Here is a 17,916-nt window from a genome sequence, read left to right as displayed (position 1 = left end):
TAATGAATGGTGCTGGGAAAACTGGCTAGCCATATGTAGAAAGCTGAAACTGGATCCTTTCCTTACACCTTATACAAAAATTAATTCAAGATGGATTAAAGATTTAAAGGTCAGACCTAAAACCATAAAAACCCTAGAAGAAAACCTAGGCAATACCATTCAGGACATAGGCATGGGCAAGGACTTCATAACTAAAACACCAAAAGCAATGGCAACAAAAGCCAAAATAGACAAATGGGATCTAATTAAACTAAAGAGCTTCTGTACGGCAAAAGAAACTACATCAGAGTGAACAGGCAACCTACAGAATGGGAGAAAATTTTTGCAATCTACCCATCTGACAAAGGGCTAATAAGAATCTACAAAGAACTCAAACAAATTTACAAGAAAAAAATTAACAACCCCATCAAAAAGTGGGCAAAGGATATGAACAGACACTTTTCAAAAGAAGACATCTATGCAGCTGACAGACACATGAAATAATGCTTATCATCACTGGTCATCAGAGAAATGCAAATCAAAACCACAATGAGATGCCATCTCACACCAGTTAGAATGGCAGTCATTAAAAAGTCAGGAAACAACAGATGCTGAAGAGGAGATGGAGAAATAGGAACACTTTTTTTATTTTATTATTATTATACTTTAAGTTTTAGGGTACGTATGCACAATGTGCAGGTTTGTTACATAGGTATACATGTGCCATGTTGGTGTGCTGCACCCATTAACTCGTCATTTAGCATCAGGTATATCTCCTAATGCTATCCCTCCCCCTTCCCCCCACCCCACAACAGTCCCCGGAGTGTGATGTTCCCCTTCCTGTGTCCATGTGTTCTCATTGTTCAATTCCCACCTATGAGTGAGAACATGCGGTGTTTGGTTTTCTGTCCTTGCGATAGTTTACTGAGAATGATGATTTCCAGTTTCATCCATGTCCCTACAAAGGACATGAACTCATCATTTTTTATGGCTGCATAGTATTCCATGGTGTATATGTGCCACATTTTCTTAATCCAGTGTATCGTTGTTGGACATTTGGGTTGGTTCCAAGTCTTTGCTATTGTGAATAGTGCCGCAATAAACATACGTGTGCATGTGTCTTTATAGCAGCATGATTTATAGTCCTTTGGGTATATACCCAGTAATGGGATGGCTGGGTCAAATGGTATTTCTAGTTCTAGATCCCTGAGGAATCGCCACACTGTCTTCCACAATGGCTGAATAATTTACACTCCCACCAACAGTGTAAAAGTGTTCCTATTTCTAGGAACTATTCACAATAGCAAAGACTTGGAGCCAACCCAAATGTCCATCAATGATAGACAGGATTAAGAAAATGTGGCACATATACACCATAGAATACTATGCAGCCATAACAAAGGATGAGTTCATGTCCTTTGCAGGGACATGGATGAAGCTGGAAACCATCATTCTCAGCAAACTGTCACAAGGACAGAAAACCAAACACTGCATGTTCTTACTCATAGGTGGGAATTGAACAATGAGAACACTTGGACACAGGGCGGGGAACATCACACACCAGCGCCTGTCGGGTGGTGGAGGGCTGGGGGAGGGATAGCATTTGGAGAAATGCCTAATGCAAACGACGAGTTGATGGGTGCAGCAAACCAACATGGCACATGTATGCCTATATATCAAGCCTGCATGTTGTGCACAAGTACCCTAGAACTTAAAGTACAATAATAATAAAAAAGAACAGAATGAAAAAGGAAATTCTATAATCTATTAATCAATTTTTCCTGTTATGAAAATATTTCCTAACAATACATATTTATTATTACCTTTATGTAAATAAATAAGACAATATGCAATTTAAAACATCCTATAAGAAATAGCATTGGGATCACTGTCTTCCTTCTCTCCTACTCCTGTCCTTGTTCTTCAAAATCTTTCATATAGATCAAGGGCTTTTGACTTTGTGCCATGACCCCTTTGAAAATCTGCTGAATGGACCACTTCCAAGTATAATGTTTTAAAATGTATAAAATAAAATAATAGGATTACAAAGAAGCTAATTATATTAAAATATAATTTATCAAAACATTAAAATATAAATTATTAGTATTTATTAAAACATTTAACACTTTCTAATAGCAGATCAATTTTTTTTTTTTTTTTTTGAGAAAGAGTCTTGCCCTGTCACCCAGGCTGGAGTGCAATGGCACAATCTTGGCTCAGTGCAACCACCGCCTCCTGGGTTCAAATGATTCTCCTGCCTCAGCCTCCCCAGTAGCTGGGATTACAGGTGCACACCACCATGCCCAGCTAATTTTGTATTTTTAGTCGATTTGGGGTTTCACCATGTTGTCCAGACTGGTCTTGAACTCCTGACCTCAGGTGATCCACCTGCCTTGGCCTCCCAAAGTGCTGGGATTACAGGGGGTTAAAATTATTTTTGTATTTTTAAATTAATGATGAGGGCCAGGTGCGGTGGCTCACATCTGTAATCCCGGCACTTTGGGAGGCCAAGGAGGGCAGATCATTTGAGGACAGGAGTTTGAGACCAGACTGGCCAACATGGTGAAACCCCATCTCTAACAAAAATACAAAAAAAATTAGCTGGGCGTGGTGGTGCATATCTGTAATCCCAGCTACTAGGGAGGCTGAAGCAGGAGAATTGTTTGAACCCAGGAGACCGAGGTTGCAGTGAGCCAAGATCGCACCACTGCACTCCATCTCAAAAAAATAAAATAAATAAAAAATAAAGTAATAATGAGCATGAGCAACATTTCAACATATTTGGAACAACTATATTATGATTTGAAAATGTCAGTGATTTCTATTAGTGACAAAGTCACAACTTCTGCCACTATTCTTGGGTTTATTGCCTACATTAATAATTGAAGAAAATAATAAATTTAAGTTAATGGTTAGCGAAAAGAAAGACACACTTTTGGCCAAGCATTGTGGCTCACACCTGTAATCCCAACACACTTTGGGAGGCCAAGGTGGGAGGATCACTTGAGGCCAAGAGTTCAAGATCAGCCCAGGCGACATAGCAAGACCCTATCTCTATTTAAAAAAAAGAAAAAAAGGCCGGGCATGGTGGCTCATGCCTATAATCCCAGCACTTTGGGAGGCTGAGGCAGGCGGATCACGAGGTCAGGAGATCAAGACCATCCTGGCTAACACAGTGAAACCCCGTCTCTACTAAAAAATATACAAAAAATCAGCTGGGTGTGGTGGCAGGCGCCTGTAGTCCCAGCTACTCAGGAGGCTGAGGAAGGAGAATGGCATGAACCCAGGAGGTGGAGCTTGCAGTGAGCTGAGATGGCGCCACTGCACTCCAGCCTGGGCGACAGAGCAAGACTCCATCTCAAAACATAAAAGAAAAAAGAAAGTCTTTTTTTCCCATTCCAGCTCAAGACCTCCCTGAATTCTGGCAATACAGGGTCAATAGACCTAGGTTAAAAACTCCTGATACAGGTCATCCATCCAATACTCTGACCTCTTGTTCCTTGATATCTTTAACTTCAGTCATTTTTATCCTCCCTTCCATCTTGATTACCACTCACATAGTAATGACCTAGAACTCATCCTTCCCTAATACTTCATCACCTCCAAAATTTCTGTTTCATAGACTCACTCTCTAACCTTTTTCCTTCCAGTTCATTTACTATGCAGACATTTTTGCCATAACACCACATAGGAATTCCTGAAAAACCTCCTGTTCTGTAAAATTACCCACTAAAGTAACGGAGCTTATGGAGAAAATTCTGGAAGGACACTCAAAATCTATGCCAGCTTGTAACCAGAACACTACCAAAAGCACAAGGAAACTTGTACAGCCCAGGCAAATAGCACAGAACAGCTGTAAGATATTTAAAAATAGGTCGGGCACGGTGGCTTATGCCTGTAATCCCAGCACTTTGGGAGGCCAAGGTGGGTGGATCACAAGATCAGGAGTTCAAGACCAGCCTGGCCAAGATGGTGAAACCCTGTCTTTACTAAAAATACAACAAATTAGTGGTGGCAGGCGCCTATAATCTTAGCTACTTGGGAGGCTGAGGCAGGAGAATCGCTTGAACCCAGGAGGCGGAGGTTGCAGTGAGCCAAGATCACGCCACTGCACTCCAGCCTGGGCGACAGAGTGAGACTCCATCTCAAAAAAAAAAAAAAAAAATTTAAAAATGCGTATACACACACACACACACACACACACACACACACACACACACACACACCCCAAAAAAGGAGTTAAAGAGCTGGCTTGCCATTCTGAAATAGTGTAGATGGAAGTAGAGCTCCGAGCCAGTGAAGCTGGTTCCCCCTCCTGCATCACAGGCACTAATTTTTTAATTTTATTAAAATATGGAACAGAAAGTGCTCCAGCTGTAGCCCCAACCTAAGATTTTTTTTCTTGCTTGCTGAAAAAAAGAATTCCCTTCTTATTTAGAAAAAATTATGTATGAACCAACACACCATTCACATTACTGTGACATCATTCCATTTACCAACTGAATATGATGAAACAGTGCTACTGAATCAATCATATGTTGTACCAGAACAGAGTATAGAACTCCAACTCCAGCTATTCCAGCCATGTGGAGACCTTCATGCCTTTGACCCTACTATTCTTTTATTATTCAACAACCCCACCACCACCTCTCTTAATTTTCTTCCTTACTTAAATTAGATTCACTGCTTCAACATCATATAAGCTTACAAACTCTCTGAACTTCAAATTTCCTTGGCAAAAACTTGGCCATCTTTTTACTCCATGCTTACCCCTGAACAGCTTAACATTGCTGGAGAAGATCACAAAGCCATGCTAATAGAACTCACTTCACATAATGGGCAGAAACTTCAAGTTAGCCCTTAATACTGCCAAAAAAGTCCCTGCTATGTTTTCCAAGTAACTTCACTTTCTTACTCTCAGAGACAATTTCACACCTTCTCTGTCCAAATTTCCAGTGTCTCCTCACCTCAGCTCTCAGCTGATGATCTCATCTCAAACTTCATAGAGACAATAGATGCAGTTAGAGAAGAAGACCTCATTTTCCTACCTCCGTTTCTATGAACCTATGTATACCTATGCCCACATGCCCTGCCTTTTGTCTTGCTATAAGGAGGAAAGAATGCTCCTTTCATGGGCCAGCCTTTCCACTTGCACCCTGGATCCTATTTCCTCTTGCCTTCTCAAAAACTTACCTCCTGCAATATTTCCCCTTTCCTGCATCATCAATTTCTCCCTCTCTGAAGTATCTCTATCTATATTTCTCTTGACATGCAGCTATGCTTTTCTCTCACACTTGCTCCCTCCTAGCTACCACATCATCTCTTGGTTCCTCTGCACAGCAGAGTTGCCTCAAAAAGCTGTCATTACTCATCGTTTCCATATCCTCACCTCCCATTCACCCTTCAGCATTCTCCAATTAGGTATTTATCTCCACAGTGGCACCAAATGAGCTCTCACCAAGACTGTCAATGATCTATTTCTTGCCAAGGCTCACAGTCAATTCTTTGTTCTTATTTTACTTGACATCTTAGCAGCATTTGACATAAGTGGCCACCCCCTTTTTATTAAAATACATTTTTCAGCCAGGCACGGTGGCTCATGCCTGTAATCCCAGCACTTTGGGAGGCCGAGGCAGGTGGATCACTTGAGCCCAGGAGTTTGAGACCAGCCTAAGCAACATGGTGAAACCCTGTCTCTACAAAAAATAAAATAACTATCCAGCTGTGGTGGCACATGCCTGTAGTCCCAGCTACTCGGGGGGCTGCGGCAGGGGGATCACCTGAGCCCGGGAGGTGGAGGCTGCAATGAGCTGTGATTGTGTGCCACTTCACTACAGCCTGGGTAACAGAGCAAGACCCTGTCTCAAAAAAAAGAAAAAGAAATGTGTTTTTCTCTAGACTTTTAAAGCCCCATACTCACCTGGTTTTCTTCTTCCCTCGATGACATTTTCTTCTCAGTTTTCTTTCTGACTGTTCCTCCCCTACAAGATCTCTAAATAATGAAGTGACCCAGGGTTAGACCTTTGGCTGTCTTTTTATCTACACTCTCCTCTTCGGAGATTACATTCAGTCTCATTGGGTCAGATACCTTCTCTAAGCTGGTAGAGTAAATTTATATCTGTAGCTCAATTTATCTAAGCAATAGCATATCAAACTAGTTATTTGGTATCTCCACTTGGATTTCTAAAAGTCATCACCAATTTAATGGAATTATTGGTTAATTCTCCTAAAATATCTCAAGTCCTCCCCAAGTCAGTAAAGGCATCCCATCCACCCTGTTGACTGGGGATGGTAGACTAGGTTTCATCTTTGATTTCTCCTTCCTTCGTATCCCACATGTAAATCTAGATTCATCAACACCTGTGAAAAGAAGGGAAAACCAAATTTTGAAAAAGAAATGTAGGTTCAAACTGAAAAATATGTCCTGAATCCATCACTTGTCACCATCTCCACTATTGCAACCACAGCCCAAGCCACTGTCATCTCTTTACTGGGCCAGTGAAACAGGCTCCTGTCTGGTCTCCATTCCTCCAGTTTCCTTATCCTATCCACACCAGCCAGAGTGATCTTTTGGAAGCTGAAATCAGGTCAAGTTACTCCAGTTTTCCGAGGCCTCCAATGACATTCCATTGCAATCAAAGTAAAATCCAGACTTTATCATCATGCCCTACCAGGCCCTGCGTGATTTGGCCCCTGTCACACTGACCTTCTGTCTCTCGATCATGGCAAATTCATTCCCACCTTAGGACTATTGCACATGCTGTTCTTCTACTAGGAATGGTCTTCCCCCAATTCTTCACATGGCTACTCATTTCTCATCATTCAGCCTTAAACCCAAATAGACCTTCCTCTGAGAGGCCTTTCCTGACCTCCCTGTCTAAATCAATCCCATCCTCTATTACTCTTTATTATGTTGCTCTATAGCATCTTAATAGTATACCAAATTATCTTTTTTGTTTATATGTTTATTATCTGTCTCTCTCACTACATTGTACACTCCTTAAGAGCCAGAACTCTGTCACCTTACCTACTTTTGTATCCCCAAAGCCTATCCAAGTGCCTGGCACCTAGAAGGTGATACATAAATAGCTGTTGATTAGTTGACTAAATAAAAGTACATAGGGTCAGAGTCATTTATCCTCTCCCTATGCTTAACTGTAACCAATCACTTCTTAATTTAGACAACTCTGGTGGTCTCTAACACAAAGAAAAACAAAAAATTTGATAGATTTGTCACAATTAAAGCTTTCTTTGTTTCTAAGATAACACTCTTATCTCTGAGGATAAGTCTGTAAAATTCTAAGGAAAAATTTAAAGATAGTAAATTCTGGCTGGGCATGGTTGCTCACGCCTGTAATCCCAGCAGTTTGGGAGGCCAAGGTGGGTGGATCACTTGAGGTCAGGAGTTCAAGACCAGCCTGCCAACATGGTGAAACTCCATCTCTACTAAAAATACAAAAAATTAGTTGGGCATTGTGACGTGCACCTATAATCCCAGCTACTCGGGAGGCTAAGGCAGGAGAATCACTTGAACCTGGGAGGCAGAGGTTGCAGTGAGCTGGGATCATACCACTGCACTCTAGCCTGCGCAACAGAGTGAGACTCCACCTCAGAAAATAAAAAAAGAAAAAAATTACTGAATTCTTACGATCTTCATAACTTCAGAACTTCATACAGCATTAATGTTGAGGGTCTCAGTAACATCAGTTCATCTGACTCTGAGGTATACTTCCCTTGCCTTACAGGTGAGACAGCAGTTGACCTGAATGACTTACTGGATGCTGTCAATTACATCAAGGGTGAGTTGCAAGCTATAATGGGAAGATGTTATAAGTAACATCTTAATATTTGCAATTAATGTTGGAGAAGAATATTTTCCATTCATAAGTGTTCAGATTTTTCATATAACATATGTTCCATTTTTGTGGATGCTGCTGAATTTGAGTAAACAATAACTAATCTGTATTTATATATCAGTGCCCATACTAGTCTCCAAAATTTTCTGCAAAAGAGTTCTTCAAAGTAGTAATAGATATCAAGAGCCACAGAACTATTCATACCCTTTTCCCCACTAACCCCAGTCTTAGAAATTTATCCTTTAAAAATAGTTTTATTGAATAAAATGAAAAGTTTTCTGCCTAAGGACTTTCATTCTCAGAATCGTGAGAAAATTGAAACTGATTAGAAATATCTAACCATACAGGAATTACTACATAAACCATGGTATGTCAGTTTAATGAGATAACATGTTAAAATGCTAACTGTAAAGATTATATGGCAACTTGGAAACATGTTTATGAAGGAATGATTTTAGGTTGGAAAAGCAAAATATGGAATTGTACATATATTAGATTTCCACACTGTAAAAGTACAGTCTTATTGCCAAGACCAAAATGGAATATCAAAAACTAAAAATGGTTCCTGTGTTAGAGTGATGGAATTCTATCTTTCCCCGTTACATTAATCTGTAATGTTGTTACATAAAACTAAGTCCCTATATGTATTTTAATGTGCTGTGGATATTGCAACAACCCACCAGTCAATTCCTAACCCTTGGTTACTTTCTTCTTTGTAGCCACTTTCTGATTCTTTCAATCAGAATTAAAGATTTTTGTTTCTGATTCTCCTATTCTGGATGATAATGTATATAAGCACAGATAGTGCTCTTTGTCCTTTGCAAATAATTCTGTAATATTTCTGCAATTCGTTTCTCACCCTTTCTAAGGAGAGGTGATTGATGTCCAGAACTTAGACAACTTTCTAGCAAGCGAAGGGATTGAGCTCACAGAAGGAGAAATGAAGGAGTTGATGCCTCATTTGACATTTAATGGTGAGATGTATGTTTTATAATTATGTTGCCTTCTTAGAAGTGTATTTTGGGGCTGGGCATGGTGACTCACACCTGTAATCCCAGCACTTTGAGATGCCGAGGCGGGTGGATCACCTGAGGTCAGGAATTCGAGACCAGCCTGACCAACACAGTGGAACCTCGTCTTTACTAAAAATACAAAAAATTAACTGGGCATGGTGGCAGGCACCTGTAATCCCAGCTACTCAGCAGGCTGAGGCAAGAGAATCGCTTGAACCTAGGAGGGGGAGGTTGCAATGAGCTGAGATTGTGCCATTGCACTCCAGCCTGGGCAACAAGAGCGAAACTCCATCTCAAAAAAAAAAAAAAAAAGAAGTGTATTTTTGTCATCCTGTACATAACATCCTCAGAAATGATCCTTATCTTTGTAACACCTAGAACATAGCTTCCCAAACTTAAATGTGCATATGAATCACTTGGTCATCTTGTTAAAATGCAGATTTGGGGGCCAGACATGGTGGCTCACACCTATAATTCCAGTGCTTTGGAAGGCTGAGGCAAGAGGATCTCTTGAGGCCAAAATCTCAAGATCAGTCTGAGCAATAGACTGAAACCCTGTCTCTACAAAAAAAAATTTTTAATTATCCAGGCGTGATGGCACATGCCTATAGTCCTAGCTAATTGGGAGGCTGAGGCAGGACAATCACTTGAGCCCAGGAATTCGAGATTGCAATGAGCTATGATTGCACCATGCATTCCAGCCTGGGCAACAGGGCAAGACCCTGTCTCCTTAAAAAAAGAAGAAAAAAAAAAAAAGCAGATTTTGGTTCGAGAATAGCGTAGAGCCTGAGATTCTGCCTTCCTAACAAGCTCTCAGATGATGCCAATGATGCTGGTGCACGAGCCACCTTTTGCCTATCAGAGACCTAAAAGATGAAAAAAAGACATGATATGTTAAGATTGTGCCTGACTTGCCAGGCACAGTGGCTCACACCCGTAATCCCAACACTTTGGGAGGCCAAGGCAGGTGGATCACCTGAGGTCAGGAGTTTGAGACCAGCCTGACCAACATGGTGAAACCCCGTCTCTACTAAAAATAAAAAAAAAATTAGCCGGGCTTGATGGCGCACATCTGTAATCCCAGCTACTCAGGAGGCTGAGGCAGGAGAATCACTTGAACCCGGGATGGGGAGGCTGCAGTGAGCCAAGATTGCGCCACTGCACTCCAGCCTGGTGACAGAGTGAGACTCCATCTCAAAAAAAAAAAAGATTGTGCATGACTTTCATTTCTTAAATCACAAATACAACCAATATGCTAAGTTGTGCCTGACGGTATGATTCCAGCCTGAAAAATAAGGAAAAATATTACAGCGAGTGAAACTAGAAAATAAAATGAGTATTAGGAAGAGATACACAGGGGAAGGAGGGGGAATTTGGGGTTGTTTATTGAAATTTTATTATTGTTTATTGAGTCTATTTACATGGCTTACTCACTGGCCCTTGTGCTATATAAATACTTTTTTATTTCTACCATTTTCTTTTTTGTTCTGATATCCCAAAAAAGATATTCTAAGTGCATTGGAGGATAGCGTTTCTTACTATAATGCTTCAGTGATGTTGTCAGAGAGTTTCTATTCAGCCTGGCCTTGAATTTAAAAGAGTATATTGATTTATTCAACCAACAAATATTTATTGGTCACTGAATATGTCAGGCCCTATACTAGGTACTAGGAATACAAGGATGAAGAAAGGAGACATACTTCGCTTTCTCTACAAAGCCCAACTGAAAGTAGACGAGACACTGAACCGTTAAGGTTTTTCAAATCATGGTTTTATAGCAATAAATTTGAACCAATCCATTGCAAACATATCTCCATGTTCTGTTCTCTCTAGTTTTTCATTTCTTCCTTTTCACCTATATTTTCTTCCTCTTCTCTCTTCAGTTGAAGAGATTTTGTTTTTTGTTTTGGGGACAGGGTCTGGCCCTGTCACCCAGGCTGGAGTGCAGTGGCGTGTTATCAGCTCCTGGGCTCAACCTTGCAACCTCCACCTCCTGGGTTCAAGCTGTCCTCCTACCTCAGCCTTCCAAGAAGCTGGGACTACAGGCACACACCACCATGCCCAGCTAATTTTTGTATTTTTTGTAGAAACAGGGTACCACTGTGTTGCCCAGGCTGGTCTCCAACTCCTGGGTTCAAGTGATACACCTGCCTCAGCCTCCCAAAGTGCTGGAATTACAGGCATGAGCTACTGCACCCAGCCAGTTGAAGAGATTCTTTACAACCCTTCTAAATCCACTACTCTTGACCTCATCTACTCTCTTTTCAAAAATTACTGCTTTAATAATTCCTTTCCAACATATTCAGTTTCATTTATCTCTCCGTATCCTGCCTCTAAAAATGCAGATTGCCTTCAGATCAATCTTTACATAGCGATGGTCAGAAGCCTTCATGACTCTTTCCTATGTTCCCAAAAAAGTCCAAACAAAACCCACTGCAACACAGCCCCCATGTACTTCTCAGCTTTCTCCTCCACTACTTCCAACATGTCATGCTCCAAACCAACTGAACTATCCACAGTTCCCTGAAAATACCTTGTTCCTTCTTATTTTTGTCCCTTTGATTAATACAATTTCCTAAAGCACAGAAAAGATGAACTGCTTTTTAAAAAGCAGAGATAGGGCCAGGCACAGTGGCTTAAGCCTGTAATCCCAGAACTTTGGGAGGCTGAAGTGGGTGGATTGCTTGAGAGCAGGAGTTCGAGACCAGCCTGGCCAACCTGGCGAAACCCCATCTCACTAAAAATAAAAAAATTAGCTGGGCATGATGGCATATGCCTGTGATCCCAGCTACTTGGGAGTCTGAGGCACAAGAATCACTTGAACCCAGGAGGCAGAGGTTGCACTGAGCTGAGATCACGCCACTGCACTCCAGCCTGGGTGACAGAGTGAGACCCTGCCTCAAAAAAAAAAAAAAAGTAGAAATAGGTATCTCTTTCAAAGACTCATCTTTGCCAGGCACAGTGGCTCACACTTGTAATCCCAACACTTTGGGAGGCCAAGGCGTGAGTATCACTTGAGGCCAGGAGTTCAAGACCAGACTGGGCAACATAGGGAGACCCCCCATCTCTACCAAAAAAAAAAAAAAATGTTTAATGAGCTGGGTGTGGTGGCACACACCTGCAGTCCCAGCTGCTCAGGAGGCTGAGGTGAGAGTATCACTTGAGCCAGGGAGGTCAAGGTTGCAATGAGCCATAATCACGCCATGCACTCCAGCCTGAAGGACAGAGTCAGACAGAGCCAAAGCAAAAGTTCATCTTTTTTTTTCCATCATATTCACCTGACAGAAAAATGAATCCAAATTCCAAAGCAAACCAATGTTTCTAGTTCTTCTAACTCATGGAAGAATTTCAGCCTATTATATTGTTTTTAATAATTTCACAACTGTTATGAATTTTTATGTGACTTCTCTGTAAGCCAAAATGTTTTACAGGAAATGGAAAGATTAATGTTAATTCAGTAATGGAGGGCCTGAAGAAGTTTAAACGTAAGTGAAAATTAATGATACAATATAAAATTGTAATCTGATGCTATATGTGTATTTTTATCTGTGTTTTCTTGGTTATAAAAGTAATATATGTTCATTATAGAAAATTTCTATGTTTAGCAAATGGAAAGACAAAAAAGGAAATTTTAATAATTCTTAATTCTGTCCTCCAATGATAATCCATAATTTTATCACCACAATTTTTTTCCTTATGCATACATAATTTCTGTGCATTTTTATCCATGTCCAATGTATTTACATTCCATTTTCTTACTCATATTAAAATCTTATTTTTTTATAAATATAGCTAGGCCGGGCACGGTGGCTCATGCCTGTAATCCCAGCACTTTGGGAGGCCGAGGCAGGTGGATCACCTGAGGTCAGGAGTTTGAGACCAGCCTGACCAACATGGTCATCTCTACTAAAAATACAAAAATTAACTGGGCGTCATGGTGCGCGCCTGTAGTCCCAGCTACTCGGGAGGCTGAGGCAGGAGAATCGCTTGAACCTGGAAGGCGGAGGTTGCAGTGAGCCAAGATTGTGCCATTACACTCCAGCCTGGGCAACATAGAGAGACTCCATCTCAAAAAAAAAATAAATAAATAAAGCTAATAATCTAAAGTTCCTTTCTGGATGCCTCTGAAATTTAATACATAATCTCAGTACTTTTTGCCTGTAGGCCCCTTATATTTATTTCTAAAATAAGTTTCTTATTGCCAAAATGTCATGTTCCAAATGAATGAGAGATTTGAACATTATGCTGTGAAATTGATCAACAGAGGCAAAGTAAAACTTGTCTCTGCCCTCTTCCCACACAGGTGCAACCTCAATCTTTAATTCATTTTTAAGTAATCTTGATTTATTCTCTGCATCTGCATTCCTAACAAGTGCGACAAAAAAGAAATTTGCTGTGTCTCTGCAAGCCTGACTGTGTTTCAAAAAGGAGGATGTTGCAGGGCATGGTGGCTCATTTCTGTAATCCCAACAATTTGGGAGGCCAAGACAGGCAGATTGCTTGAGGCCGGGAGTTGGAGGGCAGCCTGGGCAACATGGCAAAACCCCATCTCTACACAAAATTACAAAAATTAGCCATGTGTGGTGGCATACACCTGTAGTTCCAGCTACTCAGGAGGCTGAGGTCGGAGAATTGCTTGAGCACAGGAGGTTGAAGCTGCAGTGAACTGTGATTGCACCACTGCACTCCAGCCTCGATGATAGAGTGAGACCTTGTCTGTAAAAAGAAATAAAAAAGGAGGATGTAAGAATAATTTAAGGTATGTTATGCAAGTATCCACAAAATGAATTTTAATAGAAAATAAATTTAAATTCTGGGTACCCATACCTAATATTTCCGAATTAGTCCTGTTGCATTTTATTTGTAAAAGAAAAAATATATACCTTTTAATAAGTCCAGTCTATCCCATCTATTGCTGCTTTTGTTGTTGGTGCCAGAAAACTTTCAGGAATGTTCACTTGTTAGTTTTTATCCCCAGCATTTAAAATCAATCTGCCGATTGGAGGTACTGGAAACCATCTCCCATGGCCATGTATAAGTTCTATGTTCACCAATAAGTATTTTTTGAGCACCCAGACACTGTTCAAGAAAGTTTAGCAATGAACAAAAGATAAAGCAAGGTTCCCACTCTCACAAAAGCTTAGTTTTTGTGTACACCGTATATGCTCAATAAATACTTGTTGATTACCTGATAGAGGTTCTAGTCTCCTGCTTTCAGATAATTGAAGATTCACTAACCGAAGCAGCTGTATCAAGGTCATTCTTAAGATAATCTCTCCTAGCTGGGCAACTCGGAACAAACAGTTCTGTAAAACTAACAACCCCAGGTAACATAGGCGAGTCACCCGTATTAGAATTGGCTCTTAACCATTTATAAAGCCAGGAAGGCACAACACTTCAGATCTCTTTGCTTACTTTTCTATCATTCTTCTTTCTCCTCTCCACTTCTTCTTTTATCCTCTTTTATTGTCTTCTCCATATCTCTAAAAATATATTTTTTTCTTTCACTCCAGCTTCCCCTTGTTTTTCTAGTGCTATTCTTTCTTTTTCTTCCAGTCTCTTTATCAAACATATACATTTCACATGGCTACCCAGCTCGCCCACATGTTTTCTTCACTTCATAAGCCCCAATCCACCTCCTGCTACTGAAATATATTTTATTCTGTGAAGTCTACAGTGCCTTAAAGAGTATTTAGGTGTTTAAAAGTATGTTTCATATTTTTAGAAATTTCAAATACTGGTTTCTATTTCAAAGATTCACTCAATAATACTACATTTTCACTTATAAAGTTTTCTTTGGCCGGGCACGGTGGCTCACGCCTGTAATCTCAGTACTTTGGGAGGCCGAGGCAGGTGGATCACTTGAGGTCAGGGGTTAGAGACTAGCCTGGCCAACGTAGTGAAACCCCGTCTCTACAAAAATACAAAAATTAGCCAGGTTTGGTGGCACACTCCCAGCTACTTGGGAGGCTGAGACAGGAGAATCGCTTGAACCTGGGAGGCAGAGGTTCCAGTGAGCCTAGATCGCACCACTGCACTCCAGCCTGGGTGACGGAGCAAGACTCTGCCTAAAAAAACTTTTAAAGAAAGTTTTCTTTATATAAGTATTAAGGGACAAATTTTATTTCTTAATGCCATATTAACACATTTGCCTTCTAATATAGTACTGTGATTTAAGTCTTCACACTCAAATTTCAGATGACAGACATAGGCATAATGGCAATGGCATTTTTCACACTTAAATATTTTTTTCTCCCACTCCCATTTCACCATTTCTACTTTCTAAAGAATAAAGGTGAATTTCAGCTACCTAAGCATGATAACGTGGAAATAACATTCATATATGAACAACTTCAAGACCTGCTAAAATTTCTGTTGTTTGATGGTGAACATTCAGAGCTTCACTCTGGCCTTCAGAGGCACTGGGGTTGTAAGGTTCCACATGAGAATTTCTAAAACTGTACTTACTAGGGACACAGAGAAAGTCTAACATATATTTAGAAAAAAAAGTTGCTATATAAAAATGAAGTCTCCTTCTTGTCATCTTCTAAGTCACATTCTGAACCAGAATGTTGCCACGTGCAGTGTCTAAGAATGGCATAGGGTGCCTCTAGCAAACTAATATCCAGGAAGGGAGAAGAGCCAAGCAATAGAGAGAGAGAGAGTGACAGATCAGAGGCAGGGAAAGAAAAGGTGCTTCATGGGTGTAGGTTTTTCTGAATTCTACAGATTATGTGTTTTATATTAGAATTAATCCTTTCCCCATAGGAAAGATATTTCTTCTTATATGTATTACTTTCTGCATTATATATTACCTTATATAGCCTCTATAACCTAAAGTGATCACCAAATATTTTCCATGTTTCCATGTTTCATCATCTGCCATGGACCTTTTTTGATATTAAAATAATACATTATTGGTTTATCTGGCCAGGCCAAACCAAACCAAATATAGGAAACTGAGTTATTATAGCCACACTTTTTTCCTGAGTATTAATCATCTCATGCTTAGAAAACAAAACTCCCCCACATTTTTAGAGGAAAGAAAAGAAAAAGAGTTAAATCTGTACTATTAAGGTTTTGGTTGGTTGTTGTTCTGGCCATAGAAAGGGGTGGGGTGAAGGAAGATTTTGCAGTTAGTTAATTATACCCACATATTTGATAGGATAATTCACTAGAAAGAAATATCTATCTCATTAAAAGGTATCTAATTAGTCAATACCTTCCTAAACAAAGCATTCATGAAAATGAAGTGGGTAACAGATCATCTTCCTCCTGAATCAACAGATTTTCAAAGTCATTCCACTTCTTTACATCCTAAAAGATGATAAATGAATAGTCTTGATTTCAATGCTGACACTATAGTGCTTTTCAATTTTTGCTTTTGGAGTACAATACATTAAGGCACCAAAAGAAACAATATGAATGAAGATGGATATCCCATATAACCTTGACATTTTCTTAATTTTTCACTCATCTGGGGAAAAAAATAAGATAAATTATGCCCTCCTAGTCTACTTTCCATAACTTCAGAATTCATGTAATTTTGATTCTTAATCTTGTCTTTAAGCAAAAGGAATGGTGACTCTGCATAAGTTGAAAACTGCAAATGATATTAAAGGTGAGTGTGAAAGCTGATGTGAAGCCATTGTAAAGATGGGGCTTAATACTTTGACTTACATTTTTTAATACCTTAGTTACTTTCCCTAATTGTCTTGTCAGTTTCTATCCTCCATCTACTTGTCCATAAAGTGAATGAACACCGTTATCTCTCCAACTAAGTTCCTTGTACCTTTATAGTCCACACCACACTGAATCACATGTGATTATCAAGTATTTTATATTCTTTTCTAATGCTCCATTTGTGATTTTTTTTAACCTCTAAGAACACTGTAGCCTATTTGGTATCACAGTGCAATTTACAAAGCAGGTGTTCCTGACTCTGCCATTAAGGAAATTAATTCAGTTCATTGGGCTTTAGTGTCCTGAGCAGTAAAATAAAATGGGTGAAGACCTGGAGCATTGGCTCACACCTGTAATCCTAGAGCCTTGGGAGGCGGAGGCAGGAAGATCACTTGAAGCCAGGAGTATGAGTCCAGCCCGGGAAACTCAGCGAGGCCCCCTCTCTATAAAAAATTTTAAAATTAATCAGATATAGTGGCACTTGCCTACTGTAGTCCTAGCTACTCGGGAGGCTGAGTGGAAGGATCACTTGAGCCCAGGAATTGGAGGCTGCATTGAGCCATCACTGCACCACCGCACTTCAGCCTCAGCTAACAAAGAAAGAACTTGTCTCTTTTTAAAAAAAATGAAATGGGCATGGACACAGGGAGGGGAACATCACACACTGGGGCCTGTTGGGGGGCAGGAGGTGAGGGGCTAGGGGAGAGATAGCATTAGGAGAAATACCTCATGTAGATTACAGGTTGATGGGTGCAGCAAACCCCCATGGCACGTGTATACCTATGTAACAAACCTGCACGTTCTGCACATGTGTCCCAGAACTTAAAGTATAATAAAAACAAAATGTGGTGGGTTGGGGGCAGAATTAGGTTGATGATCTATTAGTTATCTTTCAGCTTTAAAATTCCAGGACTAAATTCTGTGGCTGAAAGGACATTATCAATAAAGTAAAAAGACAACCCACAGAATAGGGAAAAATATTTGTGAATTATGTAATTGATAAGGATCTAGTCTCCAAAATAAAGAATGCTGTAACGCAACAATAAAGCTGGGCATGGTAGCTCACGCCTGTAATCCCAGCACTTTGGGAGGCCAAGGAGATTGCTGGGGGCCGGGATTTCGAGACCAGCCTGGGCAACATAGTGAAACCCCATCTCTACCAAAAATACAAAAAATTAGCTGGGCACGGTGGCCTGCACCTTGTAGTCCCAGCTACTGGGGAGGCTAAGGTGGAAGACTCACTTGAGCCCAGGAGGTCAAGACTGCAGTGGACCATGATCCTGCTACTGCACTCAACCCTGGGCAACATAGTGAGACCTCACCAAAAAAAAAAAAAAAAAAAATCTAAGTAAGTAGTCTTTAATATAGTAGGCTCTTAGTAAATA

The 17,916-nt window shown here is 40.3% G+C and overlaps 1 protein-coding gene across 3 annotated transcripts in view; it reads left to right on the top strand.

Moving 5' to 3' along the window:
• The first annotated feature begins 7,730 nt into the window (after positions 1-7,730).
• EFCAB3 (EF-hand calcium binding domain 3) overlaps positions 7,731-17,916 on the top strand; it is a 48,555-nt gene continuing 38,369 nt past the window's right edge. For 2 of the 3 annotated variants that reach the window (XM_032139098.2, XM_032139096.2), the window contains exons 1-4: positions 7,731-7,778; positions 8,705-8,809; positions 12,280-12,333; positions 16,419-16,469. In XM_032139098.2, the coding sequence (XP_031994989.1) occupies positions 8,776-8,809; positions 12,280-12,333; positions 16,419-16,469 (139 nt within the window). In that variant the 5' untranslated portion in view covers positions 7,731-7,778; positions 8,705-8,775. Of the gene's footprint in view, positions 7,779-8,704; positions 8,810-12,279; positions 12,334-16,412; positions 16,470-17,916 lie in introns of those variants that run through there. The other variant, XM_032139100.2, reaches the window with a different exon arrangement.

The sequence above is a fragment of the Hylobates moloch genome, unplaced genomic scaffold (genome assembly GCF_009828535.3).
Source record: "Hylobates moloch isolate HMO894 unplaced genomic scaffold, HMol_V3 SCAFFOLD_19, whole genome shotgun sequence".
Classification (NCBI taxonomy): Eukaryota; Metazoa; Chordata; class Mammalia; order Primates; family Hylobatidae; genus Hylobates; species Hylobates moloch.
Note: the sequence above shows the minus strand (reverse complement) of the source record. Positions and strands in the feature narration are given on the sequence as shown.